Genomic DNA, 17302 nt, shown 5'->3' with positions numbered 1-17302 from the left:
CATCACACAGAAAATCAATTATATACAAAAGGTTTAATTTGACAAAATTCCATGAAAAAATACTTTTTCCCTGTCAATTTTACATTCAAAACAGCAACAAACACATGAAATGAGAATAAGTTCAAACCTTTAAACTTAACATGAGAACACTCAAACCTGACAGACTTTTTCCTCGTTTGGTAGCGCAAAAACAAAATACAAAACATTTAATAAAAAACTGAAGATAAATAAATAAACACATTATGAGGAATGTCTCAGTAAATAAATAAAAAAAGCACTAAATGTACAAAATATGCATATAAAAAACTAAACATATTTAAAACAAAAATAAACTGAGTATTTGCATTGACTGTGCATTTTACACCCCGAGACGAAGGGTGAGAGAGAAGAAGGAGGATGTAATGTTTTCAGAACATAAGTCAGACAAGCTGACGGGGACACCCGACAGAGAGAGAGAGACAGAGAAAAAGAAAACAATAGGTGATGGAACCTTGTGAAAAGTGTGAAATAGTTTAACAGAAAAACATGTCTCCGCTGTGGCACTGACATCAAAAACATTTTAAACTTTCAAACTGTATGGATACCTGCTTGACTGAAATAAAACAAAACAGAGAACACAATCAAACCTGTTGAGATGAAGTCTTGCCCCCTTCTTAAGCTTGAAGCTAACCTGAAGAGCAGCAGGATGTGAAGACTGGGTCAGAATTATTTCTTTTATCGGACATTTCCTGATGTGTTTCACACTGCTGTTCTCGCCTGCTTCTGTTCAGACAGAGTAAACACTAAAGGATGTTTATTACATGAAGAAAATTTAAGTATCAAAAAAATCGTATTTTGGTATTAAAACTGAGTCAACGAGGCCCAGCCTTTCAGAGGCGCGTGTGTGTGATCAAGTATTCCACGACATCAGCAGGAGAGGACTGTTTGCCCAGTTCACCGCACACCTTGGTGGTGTGAAGTGGGTGGACAGAAATATTTTTGGAAACGTTTTTTGGGATATATGCTTGTTCACTTACTTATAATAGACGACTGATGAGCCAAGTGTGAGGCTACCACCAGCAGCTGGTTGTCTGGAAATGGAGGGGAAACCGCTCAACAATACAGGTAACATGTTACAACCAGCACCTCCTACACTTGAAGATGAACTCATTATGGGCTCTAGTTTAACAACCTAAGCAACCAAATAGAACAAGTGCATTTAGGACATGTCCAAATTCCCTTTCAGCAATTTAACAACAGAAGAATAGGTTGCTGTCGTCATTTTACGGGGGGTTATGAGCCACTAAATTTCTTGTTCAGGACCTGCCTGGAAACTGCTCACAGCCAAGTAATAGTCGAGCAAATAACTCCCTGTAAAACTTCCAACTGTTTGGATGGTTTGGTTCTGGCTGCTCGCAATAGATTCATGTTTTCTGCACAAACATGACAGTTACATCAATCCTCTCACTTGGCAAAAAGCAAATAATCATATTTTCCAAACTATTCCTCAAAGACCGCTCTGACCGCATTGGACTTGAGATGCAACACATAATTAGGGCTGAAACAATAAAGTCAATTGATTGATTAGTCAATACAAAATTATCAGTCACAATGTTGATGTGATTTATTATTTAAGTAAAGTTTCAAGCAAGAGTCCATGTTCACTCTTGAGCTTCAGCTTCTCCCACAGGAGAAGTTTCTGCTTTTCTAATATCACTGTACAGTAAAAGTTCAAAATTTGGACTCTTGAGACTCATTGTGATGAAAATGTGTTCAGCATTTTTTTTTGATATTTTATAGACTAATCAATCAATGATTACAACATTTCAGGTGTGTTCACCTTTGTCCTGTTGTTGCAATGAGACCCCACATTGTAGTTATAGAATTATTGAGTCAAGTTTTTTTCAGTGGAAAATAATCTGACTGAATTCTTCTGTGAATTCACATTCTAACCATGAAAACTCTTTGGAACACTTCCCTCACTATTCCACCCGCAGCAGCTTTTGAAGTCAAGGCACTCAAACAGCATCACTGGATGGAAAAAAAGGATCTATAGCAGCTGCTTTGTAGTTTGATCAGGAGGGGGTGCTGTGGAGCAGCAAAGAGTCAACTGGAACCTGAACTGAGACCATTAGTGGCTCCATCACCACACAACACTTCCTTGGAGCAGCAACGCCAAAATCACGAGGTAACTGAAACTGAAAACAGGTGTCGATCAAGTCCAAGTCGCGCCCCTTGGAAGCGTCCCACTGACCAATCAGGAGCTCAGCTGGCTCAAGGAAGAGGATGTGGGAGATGAGGAGTCAGCTGTAATGGCGTGAAACGTGATGATGCCGTCTGTCTGCTGACCATCGCTGCTGGTCACCCAGGGGTGGAGGAGGATCTGCTCCAGGGTTGGCCGGTCAGATGGTTGCTGGCTGAGACACCAGCCAATCAGCTGCTGGCACTCTGTGACAGAAAAACAAGGAGGTGAAGAAAAATAGCAGGAAACACACTGCAGCACTATAGAAAAAACGAACAAATACTTTGTACCATGTAGTGTTTCGGTTAGTTATAGAGAATAGAAATAGTTACAGCCACATACAGTTTCAATCTAAAACCAGAACCAGTGTAAGACTACGACTGACCTGTGGAGATTTTGCGTCTGAAGAAGATCTGTCCTCTCAGGATCTCCTCGTCCTGTTCGAAGGGGATATCCCCACACACCATGTCGTACAGCAGCACGCCAAGCGACCAGACGGTGGCCGAGCGGCCATGGTACCGGCGGAACCGGATCCACTCCGGAGGACTGTACACCCGTGTACCTGAAGGGAGGAGTCATCAGCTATTTTAGATAATATGAAACACCTTTATATTGTTTTCTACATTTTCTACATTTCTACAGTAAACGGGCCTGATAATGAGTGTTTATCAGGCCTGTTATAGTACAACAGTACAACACAATGATTAGGCCTGTCAGTCTAGATGAGCAGACTCACCATCAAAGTCGGTGTAGGCGGTTTCTTTGAGGAGGGCCCCAGAGCCGAAGTCGATAAGTTTGATCTGTCCGGTCCTGAGGTCCACCAGCAGATTTTCATCCTTGATGTCTCGGTGGACAACACTGCAAGTGTAGCAGTGACGCACCGCCTCCAGCACCTGCAGGAAGAAGCCACAGGCCTCCGCCTCATCCAGCGCGCCACGCTCCGTGATGTAATCAAAAAGGTCCTGTGCTGACTCGGGACGCTCCATCACCATCAACCAGCCGTCGACCCGCTCCCACCAGTCCAGCAGACGCACCACGCCGCCAAAGGCCCCACCCACCTTCTGCAACAGCACAATCTCCAGGGGAACCACAGCGCCACACTGAGAACATATGAGAAAGAAAGCATTTGTTTTCTCAATTCTTCTGAAAAACTGGAATCCAATTTACAGTAGATAATCATAGTAGAAGTCAACAATTTCAAAGTGTTTTATTTAACAGAAGCTTATTTTACATTTGCAAGGACATTGAAGAGAACCCTACTGTATGAGCTCTGCTGGTTGATTATAAATACTAATTACTCAATTGGATCATAAGATATTTTAGGTTTACCTTCGCTGCAGTGTATGTTCAAACTGAGCTTGGAAACTCTGTCACGTTTCAAAATGAACCTTGAGGATTTTTGCTAGATTTAAAATGTGTTCATCAGGAACTAATTTGGCTATGCAAATAGTTTAAACTGTGTCCATAATGTTTACTGAACGTGATTTCAGGGAGATTAATAAAGGACTAACAAACTAAGCTATTTTAACAACTTACAGAAAATTTCTATAAAACTGCTGATTTGTACATAAAGACATGTAAATCTCACCAAGGTGGCCCACTCAGTCACTCTGTCCCTGCACACATGTTTTACCGCCACCTGCATGGAAACACAAAATTACTGCACAGCCTACATACAATTAAATACAACAGGGTAGAATTGTGTTGCTATACAAAAACACAGAATAAAAGGCAGCTATAAAGCATAACAGTAGCTGGAATACAATATGTGTGTGAACAGCAACATGAAACTTTGAGTTAGCTGCCTCCGTCTTTAAATTTGATTCTTTATTTATGAATAAACATGGTTTCCCAACCACCTATTAGTATTAACATTACTACTTCCTGCTCCCGAAGGCAAAAAACCTAGGTGAAAAGGTATTTCAGTATGTGTAGACAGGAGAGATGAAGAGATCATTACTTTCTTTGTGAAAACAAAGACCACATGCCAGACAGCATGCACCGCCTCAAGCTGCTCAGCTGACAACAATGAAACAGGAAGTACAGGGAATTGGAACGGCCTTCAAAATAAAAGCACAACTTATAACGAGATGACTAATTACAGACCAGCAGTTTTAAATAACAGAAAACAATCCCAGTACTTCATTGACTACCTAAAAAAAATATGCCAATTATGAAAACCATCACAACAGTGCAGATTTTGATTAGATGGCCAGAGGTACATTAGTGGACTGAAGACAGACGTTACATGTTACAGTAAACTGAATAAATCAAAGCACATTCTTGGGGGTGACACTCCACTGATGTTGTGATATAATGCGTCTCAAGCCTGATGATCAATCTCACTATTTCACCATGTCCTGTAAACATTTGTGATGGGAATTGTTTATTCATTAACTATTCCTTCACAACTAATCCATAAAATAATTGATTAATTAACGTTGAGAATAATTATTGGTTGCATTCTTAATAAATATAAAGAGTAATGCCGTGGTTGGATTGATAGCTAGTGTATCCAGAGTCAATAATTTTTGTTATGGTCTCAGAAAAATGAATATTTAAACATTTGACTAATGACTATATTTTTTTGAAAATGTAAGCGCTAGTTTTATTTTGAAGGCTGAAGCCGGATATGCGGCCGCTCTCTTTAGTGTGAGCCTGACGCTGTGAACCGCGGCCATGTGCCGGGACCAAAACAAAGCGGCTCCCTGCTCTTACCGGCAGCCCGTCGGCCAGGCGGACAGCAGAGTAGACGGTGCCGAACCCTCCGGTACCGAGCACCGAGTCCAGCCGGTACAGCTTCTCGAATGGCTGCTTCTCCGCTTTGGCTACAAAACACAGGAACAAATTAGGATTAATCAGATTGTTCAGTTGTGGAGACGCAGTGTTGCACCTGAATGTGTAACCCCTCAAAATCCAGTGTCTGTTGGCCGCTGTGTGTTCAGCAGAGGACCAAACCCCACACAGCGGCCAACAGACACTGGATTTTGAGGGGTTACACATTCAGGTGCAACACTTAACACGTTTTAAAAGAAATACTCAGTCACCAACACGAGTCCATGTCCTCAGATGACTCCCGCTGTTATTGTGTCGGCCGTTTAAACATGGTGACCATCAGCTCGTCAGTTAAATAAAGACCAACAACAGCAACCGTTTTAACAAACGTTATTTAAGAGATAACACATTATCTTAAGACCCCCCCGGCTTTCAAAATGGCCCCACGCGGTATTATTTAAAGGTCACACACCAACATCCAACACTGCACTGAAAATGTGTTCATTTAAGAGTTGTTATCATTTCTCTGGAGAAAATACCGATGTTACACAGTGCAAGGTGTTCTACAGAGAAGAGGGGACACGTCACATGTTATCGGCTGAACTGATTTGAGCAAACGTGTGTTTTCAGCTAATTACCTTGAAGAAATGCCTATTAGCGGAATAATAAAGACGAGAAAATGGCGCTTGATTTGCCACTGCGTGTGTTATGTGACCCGTCTGATGCCGTGGCCTGGTTCTGAATGGAACCCAGTGGCAGTAGACGTTTGGTGAGGTACGGCAAAAGTCATAAGATCATAGAAACACGGGAGACGGTGCAACACGCGGCTGGTGTCGTGGTTCACATCGTTACCTTGCTGCAGGTGGAGCTTCGCCGGCAGATCCATGCTGTGCGAGAGGGAGAGCAGCATCGTGCCCCTGACCTCTGCAACTCTAATGAAAACACACCCGGGGGAAATATCCGCGTGAGGATCCACGGAGCACAGCGGAGCCGCCACGCCCTTCTCACGGGCGGAATGGGACAACAGCGCGGTTTAAATCCACCGAGAGTTCGTCCATTTCAGGCGGAACAAAAGACGAGCCGCGGTATGGTCACCGGTCCACAGGAGCGCGCAACTCTACTGCCGCGCTCCGCCGCCGCCGCCGCACATGTTTACAATCACCACACAGATCCTTCCGCCAGACATTAAATAACGCCACAGAACCGGTCGCTGCATTCTCACACCAGCACGTCCCGGTTAAGTGTGACGTGTAGACAAGTAACGGGTTCTACTGAAGTTTAAACGGGCGAGCCGTAAATAACGGGAAAACACGCGGGCTAGTTTTACGTAGTAGCACAGGCGGAGGGATTCAGAGAGGGTCACTCTGGTTGTGCTGCGGTAGAGGAGATGACTCTATTTATCCTTGATATTATTAGAAGTAGTAGTAGTAGTAGTATTAGTAGTAGTAGTAATATCCAGAACTACACCAACATGCCTCAAAATTCAAATGATCAGTCCAGTTTTCTATCAGGTCTGAAATCGAGGTGTGCAGAGAAACTGTAATATACTCAAATCCTGTGTTCAAGAACAATTTGGAGATTGGCTACATTCATTTTACTTTTTTATGGTTCTACTCCACTACAATTCACAAGAAGGTGATTTTTTGTAAGCATGTTTATTATAAGATGACGTTTTAGGCATTTGAATTTGGTTCAATTGTTGAGTTACACGGTGCAAAAAAGTTTAACGTAGTGATACTGTACAAACTATATTGAAACACTGGCCGTCAGCAGCATCATTGTTTCCAAAAATCTATCAAGGGAAATGCTGCATATCCCTACTCTATGTCTCCTAACTCAGGATCAGTGAGATCACCTCAGGAATATGTATAGGTCTGTATTCACTTATGTAACGCAATCATTTAAATTTCCATTTGACTGTTGGCTCATCCAGAGCCACAGCGGGACCACATATTGAGTCACCGCTAAGACATGATACTAATTCATCGCCACTTTAGGACCAGAAACGAACTTGAAACTTGAATGCCATTTCTCACAGAAGGAACACATACATCACACACATTGATTGTGTTTGCCCCAGCTTCCCCTAATGGAAATAGTTTAGTTTAGTGAGTTAAGGCCATGTTAACCCATGTGCATGAAACACAGGAAACTAAAGAGCCCTACCCATCACTGATCCAGTGTGTGGGTTTGATCCTTCTGCTCAAACTGGCTCACAAATACAGACCTATGATTTCATGTTCTCAAAAGTCAAAGTACTTAAACTCAATTTAGACCAAACTGTGTTTAGTAATTCCAGCAGCAGGGTGGTGCATGTGGAAGTCAAAGCGTCCACGTAGGAGAGTCAAAATACATTACAGTAGGTTGTATAAAAGAATATGTCAACAATCAATCTGTAAGTTAACCAACCACAACTCAGATCTATTATTTTAAATGTGAAATGCAGTAAACTAATTGTGGACTGACAAGATGAGCCAATTATTCAGACATTTGAGTTTGAGCTTTGAGTTTGTACCATAATATATATTTGATACTACAGTTTTTTAAAACATTCAAATGAACATGAACTACTCTGGTGAGTTTTCTGTTCTAAACAGAGACAATTTCTTAGTTTTTTTCAGCCATGTTGGTTGGGTCTATGAATTGCAATAGATACCAGAAGTGAAAACAACTTTATTAAAAACCCTTTGATATTTGTACCTATGGCAAACATAAAATACAGCCTCGGAACAAATTTTGTTGTGTTGTAAATGTTTTTTCAAATCCTCTTATGTTGTTGTTCATAATATATTTATGTAACACTACAGGCTCTGGATATACCATATTGTGGGTTAATGCTGCACTGACTCAGTCTCAGAAGAATAACGGCAAAGATTCAGTGTTGACACGTTATTTCAGGGACAATAGCACAAGTGCTAAGTTAGGAGTCACACTAGATGAATGGAGTACATTTGCTACTTTTATGTATTTATATTGGTATGAATGCATTTTTCCTTTTACCATTTGGGGGCTACAGAGTAGTAAAATAAAACATTGGTCATATTATTAGCCTGTCAAGAAGTGTGGGCAAACAGCTGCCTATACTGTCACATCCACCAGACTGGAGTTGTGTGTGTGTGTGTGTCCACCCTATAATGTACATAAGTCTCTTTTTAGCTCTGCTTTGGTCTGAGTTGGTGACTGCTAAATATTTCAGTATTTTCACCAACTATTCTCTAACTGTGTCTGTCCATTGTCTGGTGTTGGGCAGGTACCGTGGGTTTCTCAGAGCGGTTGCCTGGTGCTTCTGGAAACACTGAACCCCTGAACCCAGTAAATGTGCCACAAAGCCACAGATTATTAAGGCAAAAAAACATTTTAGTTACCTCTATTCTCCCACAGTTCATTTTATTTCACTTTCTGCTCAACATACATTGCCTGCAATACAACCTATTTGTCCGTGTGATGATATAATTGAATCCCTTGGCACTATTCCTCCTCTAGTCGTCTTCCAGAATACAGTCGGGTCCGAAAGTTGGAGCCCCTTTTCCCATCCTCACACTTTTAGAAACCACTGTAGTAAACAGTAACGAAGACGTTTTGCAAGAAAGTCTGTTCCCAAAACCTCTGTATCAATCCAGGGGGTGCATCTTTCAGAGGACATTTGTTGGCCACATTTGAAGGAGCCTTCGAAATAGGACAGCCTAGTTGCACTGCTGTGATGCAATCAGTATTCAAATGCAGCCTCTGAAGAACGCAGCCTCTGAATTGAGATACAGCTATAGTTTAGTCTCTGGATTATCAACAGTAAGAGATGTTGCAGGGTTTTTCCAAGTTTATTTGTCTTGGTCTGAGCAGAACAAACTACATTTTCTTTACCTCTCTCTTGGGGTTCAAAGCAAATGTCTAACCTCTGGACATCTCAAATCCCCCTGCAACTCAAACCAAATCAGGAAGATCAACCAACTCGTAGATAAGTCAGAAAAGGTTTTTTTTATGATTTGGGAGAACTGACCCTTTAAATCTGCAGCAGAATTAACAGCAGATCACTAATCCTGCATTTGCCTATTGCTCTTCCCTCTACTATATGAATGTGACACATGGTCATTTGTTCTCTTCTATGTTTAGCTGCTTCTATTTTGAAAGCTATGAAACAACTGATCCTCCCAGAAGAGTGAGGCAGCTTCCTGCTGCATTGGTCACTTTTCTTCATCTGTTCTTCAAGACTTTTGGAAATGTTTCAGCTTCTCATTCCATTTTAATCGAGGATATTTTCTTGAGTGTCACTGTCAGAGAACAGTTATGTCAGCACACAGCAGTGAATCAGCTGTCTGTAGCAGCAGTGACCTTGCAGACAGTGGAGGTTATCTGCCGTGTTCTGCCCCAGGGCTCGTTTCAGCTAAATTAACCGTGGTGGTCGGAGACACTCACTTCTGCGAGGAGAAGAAGTTACTCGTCCAGAGTTGCGACTACTTTCGAGCTCTGTATCGCTCTGGGATGAAGGAGTGTCAGCAACAAGAAATCCATCTCAAGTCCCTGCGTGCTCGAGGCTTCCTTATCGCCTTGGCAGTTTTACGAGGTGAAATGCCAGTCCTGGACGCCGATGACATTGTTGAGGCCATTGAATGTGCTGCTTTCCTGCAGGTGGCGCTGCTTGCTAAACACCTAATCAACCTCATTGACTCTGACAATTGCTTGTTGATGTATCACACAGCTGCAACCTTCGGCCTCATGGATCTTTACCGTGCTGCTGCACTGTTCATACGAGACATGTATGTCGACCTAGAGGTGGAGGTCAGGAAAACCTTGCCATCAGAGCTGATCTCCTATGTGGACTCTTTGACCCCGAGTGTTTTTGTGGCTGTAGGGGCCCATGCGACCTGTGGTGTGGATGAAACTGTACATGCTTCTGCCAGGACAGTCTGCTACCTGGACGAAACTGCCAATAACTGGAAAGTATTAACAGATCTTCCACTTGAGGCCAGCACCTCCATGGCTGGAGTGACCGTTTTAGACAACAAACTCTACATCGTTGGAGGAGTTATTGGAGTCCATAAACAAGTCGTGGACTCTTGTTTCTGCTACAGTGTTGAAAACAACAGCTGGAGCAGGATCACCAGTCCGGCACAGCTGCGCTACAATCTCAGCCTTGTGGGTGCAGATGGTCGTCTTTACGCCATTGGAGGGGAATATGAGCGTACAGTGATGTCATCTGTGGAAACATATGATGTAGAGAGTGGAAGGTGGACATTTGCTGCTCACTTACCTCGGCCGGCGGTGGGAGTGGCATGCACAAAAGCTATGAGAAGAATATTTGTATGTTTATGGAGGCCGATGGAGACCACAGAGATCTACGAGTATGTGTCAGCGAAAGACCAGTGGCTGCTTGTTACCACGCTGATCAGGCATCAGAGCTATGGCCACTGCATTGTCGGCCACAGGGACAATTTATACGTCATGAGAAACGGGCCATCTGATGACTTCCTAAGATGTGTCATGGACTGTTACAATATAAGCTCGGGCCAGTGGTCAGCCCTACCGGGACACTTTGCCAACAGCAAAGGTTCACTGTTCACTGCTGTGGTCAGAGGTGACTCTGTGTTCACTCTCAACAGGAGCATGACTTTGGAGTACGCCATCGATGCTAAAAACTGGAAGCCACGGCGGCAGATGAAGGGTTTTCCCAGAAGTGGATCCATGTGGACATTTCTGCTGCATCTGCCAGACTCGCTCATGTTGCACCAGTGACTTCATTTACTCTGGGGTTCATTGGAAAATCTAAATGTTTAAACCCAGACATTTGTTTGATACAGACCTGTGCTTAAATAGATGTATAGTTATACATATATCCACATTCATAGTTTTCTCCACCATTTCTATTGACCATTGATTATCAGCCATTATAACAATCCAATGTAGACTTACCACAAGCTATGAGACTGTGAAATTATATGCTCTTGTAGAAGTCACACGTCCGTATTACATCAACTGTTTTTTAAGAAAAACAGAAAGTTGTGAACTTTCTTTGTGAAGTCAAAGAGAAGTACCAAAATACCCATAATCCTCAGGTGTATTAGCGTTGTCTTTGATTGGTGGAGCTCTCTGTTACCATGGAAATGATAACAACATCCGCAAAAATATTGTATTAGGCTACAATCAGATTGTTCAGCATAACAACATACACTATACACTATTTGAAATGCTATTAATATACATTCAAAGCACAAACTACAATATAGTGCAACACTATGGTTTATGGGATGTGTAGTTCCTTTCGGGTTTTTTTGCTCTGAATCAAATGTTTTATAATCTTGATTCATTTTGTAGCTGGTCGACCTGGTTCCAGGTTCCAGGTTTTTTTAAGGATTTTCTGAAACATCAATGGGAAAATAAATGGAAGATTTACTTCTGGAACCAGGGGCTCTAACAGCGGGTGGTCACTGTTCTGCTCCATGCTCTCACCACGGTGTTTGCTGGGAACTATGGGAGCAAGGTTACATTCCTGATAAGTCCAACAGGGTCTGCAAATAGTATTTCCTGTAGTGCTCCCCTCTGTGGTTGGGGTGAGGGAAAGGCTGGGTTTTAAATGGGGCAGGGGAAGCACAAATTAACAGGGAAACAGACTAGGCTCTATAACAGAGGCTCCATTTATTCTTCTTGAGAGACTCGTATCCGCACAAAATCAAGATGTGAGCTTATCATTGACACATCATTTAATCGTTATTAATAATAATAATACAGTTCAGTGCGTCATGCCCTTCAGATGACAGTTACTCTATAAATTCGCTTTTGTGGTGTCATCACTGTTATTATCCTGAAACCAATTAAATACTTTCCCTCTGAATGTTTTTGTCACACTTGTATAGCAGCATGACAAAGTTGTACAGTTGATCCTCTGCTTCACTTGTGCTTCAGCATTTCCTAATTGTAAGAGGAAAATAAGAATCTAAGAGATTACTTGTATGATGTCCTCAGCCATCATCAGGATGTGACGTGTGTTTCATGTCTAACTTTGCCATGTGCACTCCAGTGTCCATCATCATATAGAGCCTCTGTTTCTTGCAGCAGCCTCTGTTTCCTGTTAGCACAGAGCAGTGATGCTGCTGCTGCTGAAGATGATAGAGGATAACGGCAGGCAGAGCCAGGCACCATGGGCAGCTGGGCAGCACGCCAGCAGCAGTCAGCGATGTTTAATCTAACCCAGAATAAGGAGAGCGACTGGGGTCAGGCCGGGACACAGTGTTCAGGACGACGGCCCCCAGCTCCAGTCTGGGAGTGAAGCCAGGAACCAGAGCTCTGACTGGGTGACGGATGAGTGTCTATCTGTGGACATTAATCTGGTTATCAGTGTTTGACCACATGATGAGAGGGTTTTCTGATGGATTTCTTGCCCTGAACACTCTCAACCCGCATTTGAAATGATCTGCATTCGTCATTAACAGGTTCTGCTTTAACTTATTTTTTAACAAAACCTAAAAAACCCAAATGACATTGCGGCAGCTCATTGTTCTGAAGACCACATGGAATAACTGAGTATATTTACTCACTAAAATACAGATTTTAATTCCATCTGCAGACTAATTCCACAAACTTCTGACTGTCTGTATGTAGAAGCATATCTTGCAAACCAGATTTTGTCGAATTCACACTCGGCATGTGTATTGTAAATTGCCAGAGGAAGTGCAGTATTGAATTTTGTGCAGTTTGGACTCATGATACGTTCAATATAAATAAAAATTGAATTAAGATAAATTACAACAGTGGCTGACAACTGGTGGCCCCCGATTCCAAACCCGCCTGCGAGCAATTCATATGGCCTGGCACATAATTTGGATTATTTGATTGTTTTGATTTTACCATAGGAGACTTACAAATACAAGTGCAGGTGTTGGTCTCTGTCATGGCAGCAACATTCATAAAATTACTTCCTGTAGCAATTTCTCTATAAAGTAAAAAGCACAACGATCATTTATTTGCTGCAATGCTTTATATGTGAACAGAATTATAGAGCTTTCATTTTTGAAAAGAGATGAACTTGGGTCTGAAGATTTTGTTTAAAAGACCCCTGGAATAGCTGACCAGCAATTAATAAAAAAAATTCCAGTTCAGTAAATCACTCAAACATATATCTAATCCACACACATGAACAGTAATAAAGCAAATTCTGTTTCATTTCATGAAAATCACAGACTATAAAATCAGTGCAAAAAAACAGGCAGGTTTCAACAGCCCCTGTATTACTTTAAACTCCAGCTCATCACACATTTTGGATTTGAATATTGTACTTTTTACTCCACTATGTAGCTTTAGTCACTTGATACATTTCAGTTGCTGATAACTAATACAAAATATGGTAAACTAATGATTTATAATGCAATATAGATTGAGCTATAAATTAGTAAAAAGGATGAGTCAGCACTTCTAATCCAATGTTATAAACTTGTTTTGATGCAAATTCCGATGGACTGTACTTTGGCTCAAGTCTTAAAATCTATTTTTATAGAATATTCTATTTTTATGTCTCTGTGATGGTTTTGTTTGTCTGTGTTCATGTTGTGTCTTTTCATGTATCGTATCCAAGTTCTTTGACTTTTAAACAAGAAATAATTATGCTGACTTAACATAGATGATCTATGATGACTAAAAAATCACCTCTACTCTGGACCAAGGGACCCCTGCTCCCATCTTTTGTTCTGGAGTCAGTTGGTAATCCATCCGTGCTTGAGCTGGATCAAACTGAATCTCTGATGCCTCCAAAACCTGATAAAGACAAAAGAAGAAGTGAAGGGTGAAGTTTGGCTCTTCTTTCTGTAATATTTCTGGACAAAGACCTTCCAAGTTGACGGATAACAGCTTTAAAACAGAATGAGCTCTGTGATGGAAAACAGTTGATGAGCCGATACAGATGAGTGTTGTTTTGACTGCAGGGTGAGGTCAGTGAGGTGACACATGCTTTGCGATCTCTGTTTACATCCAATGTATTTTTATCCCACTAGCACTGCAGAGGAAATAGGTCACACACACACACAAGCTCGCACTTGATACTTGACCTCTCACTATCCTTATTAACAATTAAATAACACATGTAGGTTTTTTACAAATTAACATCACACTGGAATTCAATGAAGTAAGAGAACAATAGAGGGGAGATATCATTCCTGGTTTATCCTGTTGACATGTCATTTCTAACAAAAGCTCCTCTAACACATTCTGTTCAAGTTGGGAAGGTTGTGGCATTATTCCACCTCTCTGGCGTTGTTTTGTTCTGTGTAAACAAGCAAAGTCGGCATAACAAGGAGTCTCTCTGTAAAAGGGGGGATAAGGAGATTCCACTCCTCCTCTTCTTCTTTTGTCTTAATCAGCTCTTTTTCTGAGATTTATCTGATTAGTCTCCTTCACCTCTATTTAATTAGGAAATGACGTAATCTAATTAAGTTTGTTTGTACTTATACTTACATCAGAACTTTGATGCTCTTAGATGGATACCAAACTAACAGATATAACAAAAATTGGACATTAACCATGTAAGCCCTGATACGATGGCGGCGACGGGACTTCATGCTTCTCATGACACTAATGTCTGTTCTGCATGTGAATATACAGAATCTGTGGGTAAGCAACAAGATTTTGGGGCAGGAAGTCTTCTAGTTTCCGTCTCTGTCAATCACGTTTCCCTCTGGTTCGCCCACAAGTAAAGAGTCCGTGTGGAGAGCAAAAGCATCTGCTTTCTAATTTATCTGCATTCATCTGAAGGTAAATGTAGATAAAGAGTAGCCAACGACAATAAGTATCAATGATTGCATTTTGTGTGGCGAGACGTTCGACTGCTGATGGGCCAGAAACAGTTTTTATGAGGGTATTTATTGTATAAAGTAGTTTCAGTAAAATTTGTGTTTTCTATTTCTTTTTAAATCTATGTCAACCATCCCATTCATTTTCTGAGTTTTATTTGACCCTGGGTTTGTCTTGTTTATCTTTTGCTTGTCCTACCTAATAAACACCATCAATGCAGAGAACACAGACAGTGTTCACCAAAAGTGAAACCAGCTACATATGTGTCACTGTGAGCTCCATGTTCAGAGGGAGTCTTGTTCCCTTTTCAGAGAGAAGAGAAAAGCCAGCCTCAGTCCTGATGGTAACAGGTGTCCCCTCCTTTGTGTCTGGTTGTTGTGAAAGAAGTCTCCTCCCACTACCCACACCCAGTCCACCCCTCATAACAATACAAACACAATGATGTGTGATTGCCATGAATATTAAGTACATGAATATATTTTAAAGCAGACGACTGTTTCTGTCTGTTTCCCTTCAACATGGCTTTCTTGTCAGTGATTTAGTGTGTGTGTGTGTGTGTGTGTGTGTGTGTGTGTGTGTGTGTGTGTGTGTGTGTGTGTGTGTGTGTGTGTGTGTGTGTGTGTGTGTGCGTGTGTTTGTGGGTGGCGGTGGCACGACAGCCGAGGAGGCGTGGCTCGACACATTTCTCACTGGGATGGAGACAGCTGATCTTTGACCCTCTATCTTGTCTCAATATGTGTTTGTTTTTTTACATTCAGTTGTTATTAGTGTGATTAGCATTGTAGCTTCCAGGTGGCAGCAGGAAGCTGGGGTTGTTTAATCAGTCTGATGTGTTATGGTTTGAAATAAATAGCTCAACTAACCCACACTGAACAAATGTATCCGTTATTGTGGAGCATGTGGTCAAAAAGAATGCAGAGTAAAACCATAACACTACAGGCTACACTTTACCTATACCTTTGCTCTGTAGCTGTTACTTTTCAGAGGATCTGCTGCTGCAGAACTCAATTTGAAAGTTGTTGGAAAATGGATTTTGTGACAGAACTCGGCCGCATGTTTCCTACATCAAGTCTTTGTGCTGCAGGCTAAACACATTCTGGACATACAGTATTTCTGTACTGGAAACATGGAGGTGTACAGTGCATCTTGAGGTGTCAGATTTGTGGCTTTCTTTCCAAAATGTAGACACAGCATTTCTCTGCCAGCAACATAAGAACTCACTGTTTTCCATTATATTTGAAGTGGGACCCAATGTAAACCATTATGTTATTTTCCCCTTCACCATATGTTCTCTGATCTCCTATAGCCAAAGTTTGGTTCAGGTCAGCAGAGCACGCTGTGTATATTAAGAAGATCATGCAGGAGTGCAGGAAGATAATTCTGCAGTGCAGCCATACCATGCCTCCAGCCTAAATTTTTACTTTAAACACTTATTATCTTCATTATTTTGATTTAACTTCACATCTGTCAAATACTTCCTCGCAGAAAACCAGAGAAGGTTAAACATTTTAAATTAAGAAAACGCTGCAAATAAATTAACTAAGTAAAACAAATAAATGAATAATGCAGGCTTCAAAAAAGGCCTTAAGGTGGCAAAGAGGGTTTTAACAAAATTTAAAAGCAGAGGAGCGATAGCGAGGGAAATTCTAACCTCTATACCTGTTTCATTTTGGCCCCTTATAAAGTTTGAGGGCCTCCAGAGGACAGATGGATGTTTTGGTGCTGACTGAAAACCAGACTACAACAGGTTGTTGGTGTCCACTCAGTCGGGTAAAAACATTCTCCTCCCCTTCCCATTGTCGTCAAAGATCTAAGGTCAGAGGGCACATGGGGTCGTGCTTTTACTTGTCACTAACTATTTGCATATTAAATATATTATGTTTTTAAAACCTTTAAAAGGGATATTACGCGTATAGCAATATCTACACACACACACACACACACACACACACACACACACACACACACACACACACACACACACACACACACACACACACACACACACACACACACACACACACACACACACACACACACACACATACACATACACAGAGTAGCTGATTAGTTTATATCCATGGTCTGTTGAAAATACACAGATCTACTACAACATTAAAACTAGTTACTTGATTTAATGTTGTGGGTGTATATATATATATACACAGTACCCTCGAATATTAAAAAAAAAAGCAAAACCATTACTTTGCTATGAATGCTATGAATACAAGAAACCTACCCATTTTTCAAGAGAGAACAAATAAACATTTGGACATACATACATTCATCTATGGGTTGTATTGACTCCATGGCGCCATCTTTTGTCCAGAGACAGTAATGTTTCGGTTTAAAGGCAGGGTTCGCTGTCAAACCCTGAAGATAATGAACGTTGTGTAATATGTAATGTGTAATGTAATGATCCATGCATTGCCTCTATTAATTTCAAATTCATTCAAGACACTAAGGATCTGCTTAAAGAAATGTGGTTGTAACATCGGCCTACAGTAATATGCAAAGCATTGGTTCTAACATTGC

General features: G+C 41.3%; 2 protein-coding genes and 1 long non-coding RNA gene across 3 annotated transcripts; 1 reads left to right on the top strand and 2 right to left on the bottom strand.

Moving 5' to 3' along the window:
- Window positions 1-969: 969 nt before the first annotated feature.
- On the bottom strand, window positions 970-6120 carry LOC117762894 (serine/threonine-protein kinase pim-3-like). Its single transcript, XM_034587619.1, has 7 exons — window positions 5849-6120; window positions 4940-5049; window positions 3810-3860; window positions 2958-3321; window positions 2607-2783; window positions 2227-2427; window positions 970-2189 (listed from the first exon to the last, which is right to left on the bottom strand). The coding sequence occupies exons 1-6, from the start codon at window positions 5904-5906 to the stop codon at window positions 2237-2239; spliced, it is 951 nt and encodes a 316-aa protein (XP_034443510.1). The 5' UTR covers window positions 5907-6120; the 3' UTR covers window positions 970-2189; window positions 2227-2236.
- Window positions 6121-9277: 3157 nt separating this feature from the next.
- Window positions 9278-10869, top strand: LOC117763238 (kelch repeat and BTB domain-containing protein 13). Its single transcript, XM_034588199.1, has one exon. It carries the CDS (start codon window positions 9278-9280, stop codon window positions 10721-10723), a length of 1446 nt encoding a protein of 481 aa, XP_034444090.1. The 3' UTR covers window positions 10724-10869.
- A 421-nt stretch (window positions 10870-11290) lies between these two features.
- On the bottom strand, window positions 11291-16629 carry LOC117763125. Its single transcript, XR_004614121.1, has 3 exons — window positions 16427-16629; window positions 13628-13735; window positions 11291-12298 (listed from the first exon to the last, which is right to left on the bottom strand). It is a non-coding gene; the product is annotated as an uncharacterized LOC117763125 (long non-coding RNA).
- Between the last annotated feature and the right edge of the window lie 673 nt (window positions 16630-17302).

Source organism: Hippoglossus hippoglossus, chromosome 6 (assembly GCF_009819705.1).
Source record: "Hippoglossus hippoglossus isolate fHipHip1 chromosome 6, fHipHip1.pri, whole genome shotgun sequence".
Classification (NCBI taxonomy): Eukaryota; Metazoa; Chordata; class Actinopteri; order Pleuronectiformes; family Pleuronectidae; genus Hippoglossus; species Hippoglossus hippoglossus.
Note: the sequence above shows the minus strand (reverse complement) of the source record. Positions and strands in the feature narration are given on the sequence as shown.

Excerpts from the sequence above, each read along its gene's own strand:
- LOC117762894 (XM_034587619.1), bottom strand. The coding sequence starts at position 5,906 with ATGCTGCTCTCCCTCTCGCACAGCATGGATCTGCCGGCGAAGCTCCAC. Across the intron at positions 5,050-5,848 it reads GAAGCTCCACCTGCAGCAAG|CCAAAGCGGAGAAGCAGCCA; the intron begins GTAACGATGTGA and ends TGTGTTTTGTAG. Across the intron at positions 3,322-3,809 it reads TGACTGAGTGGGCCACCTTG|TGTGGCGCTGTGGTTCCCCT; the intron begins GTGAGATTTACA and ends ATATGTTCTCAG.
- LOC117763238 (XM_034588199.1), top strand. The coding sequence starts at position 9,278 with ATGTCAGCACACAGCAGTGAATCAGCTGTCTGTAGCAGCAGTGACCTT.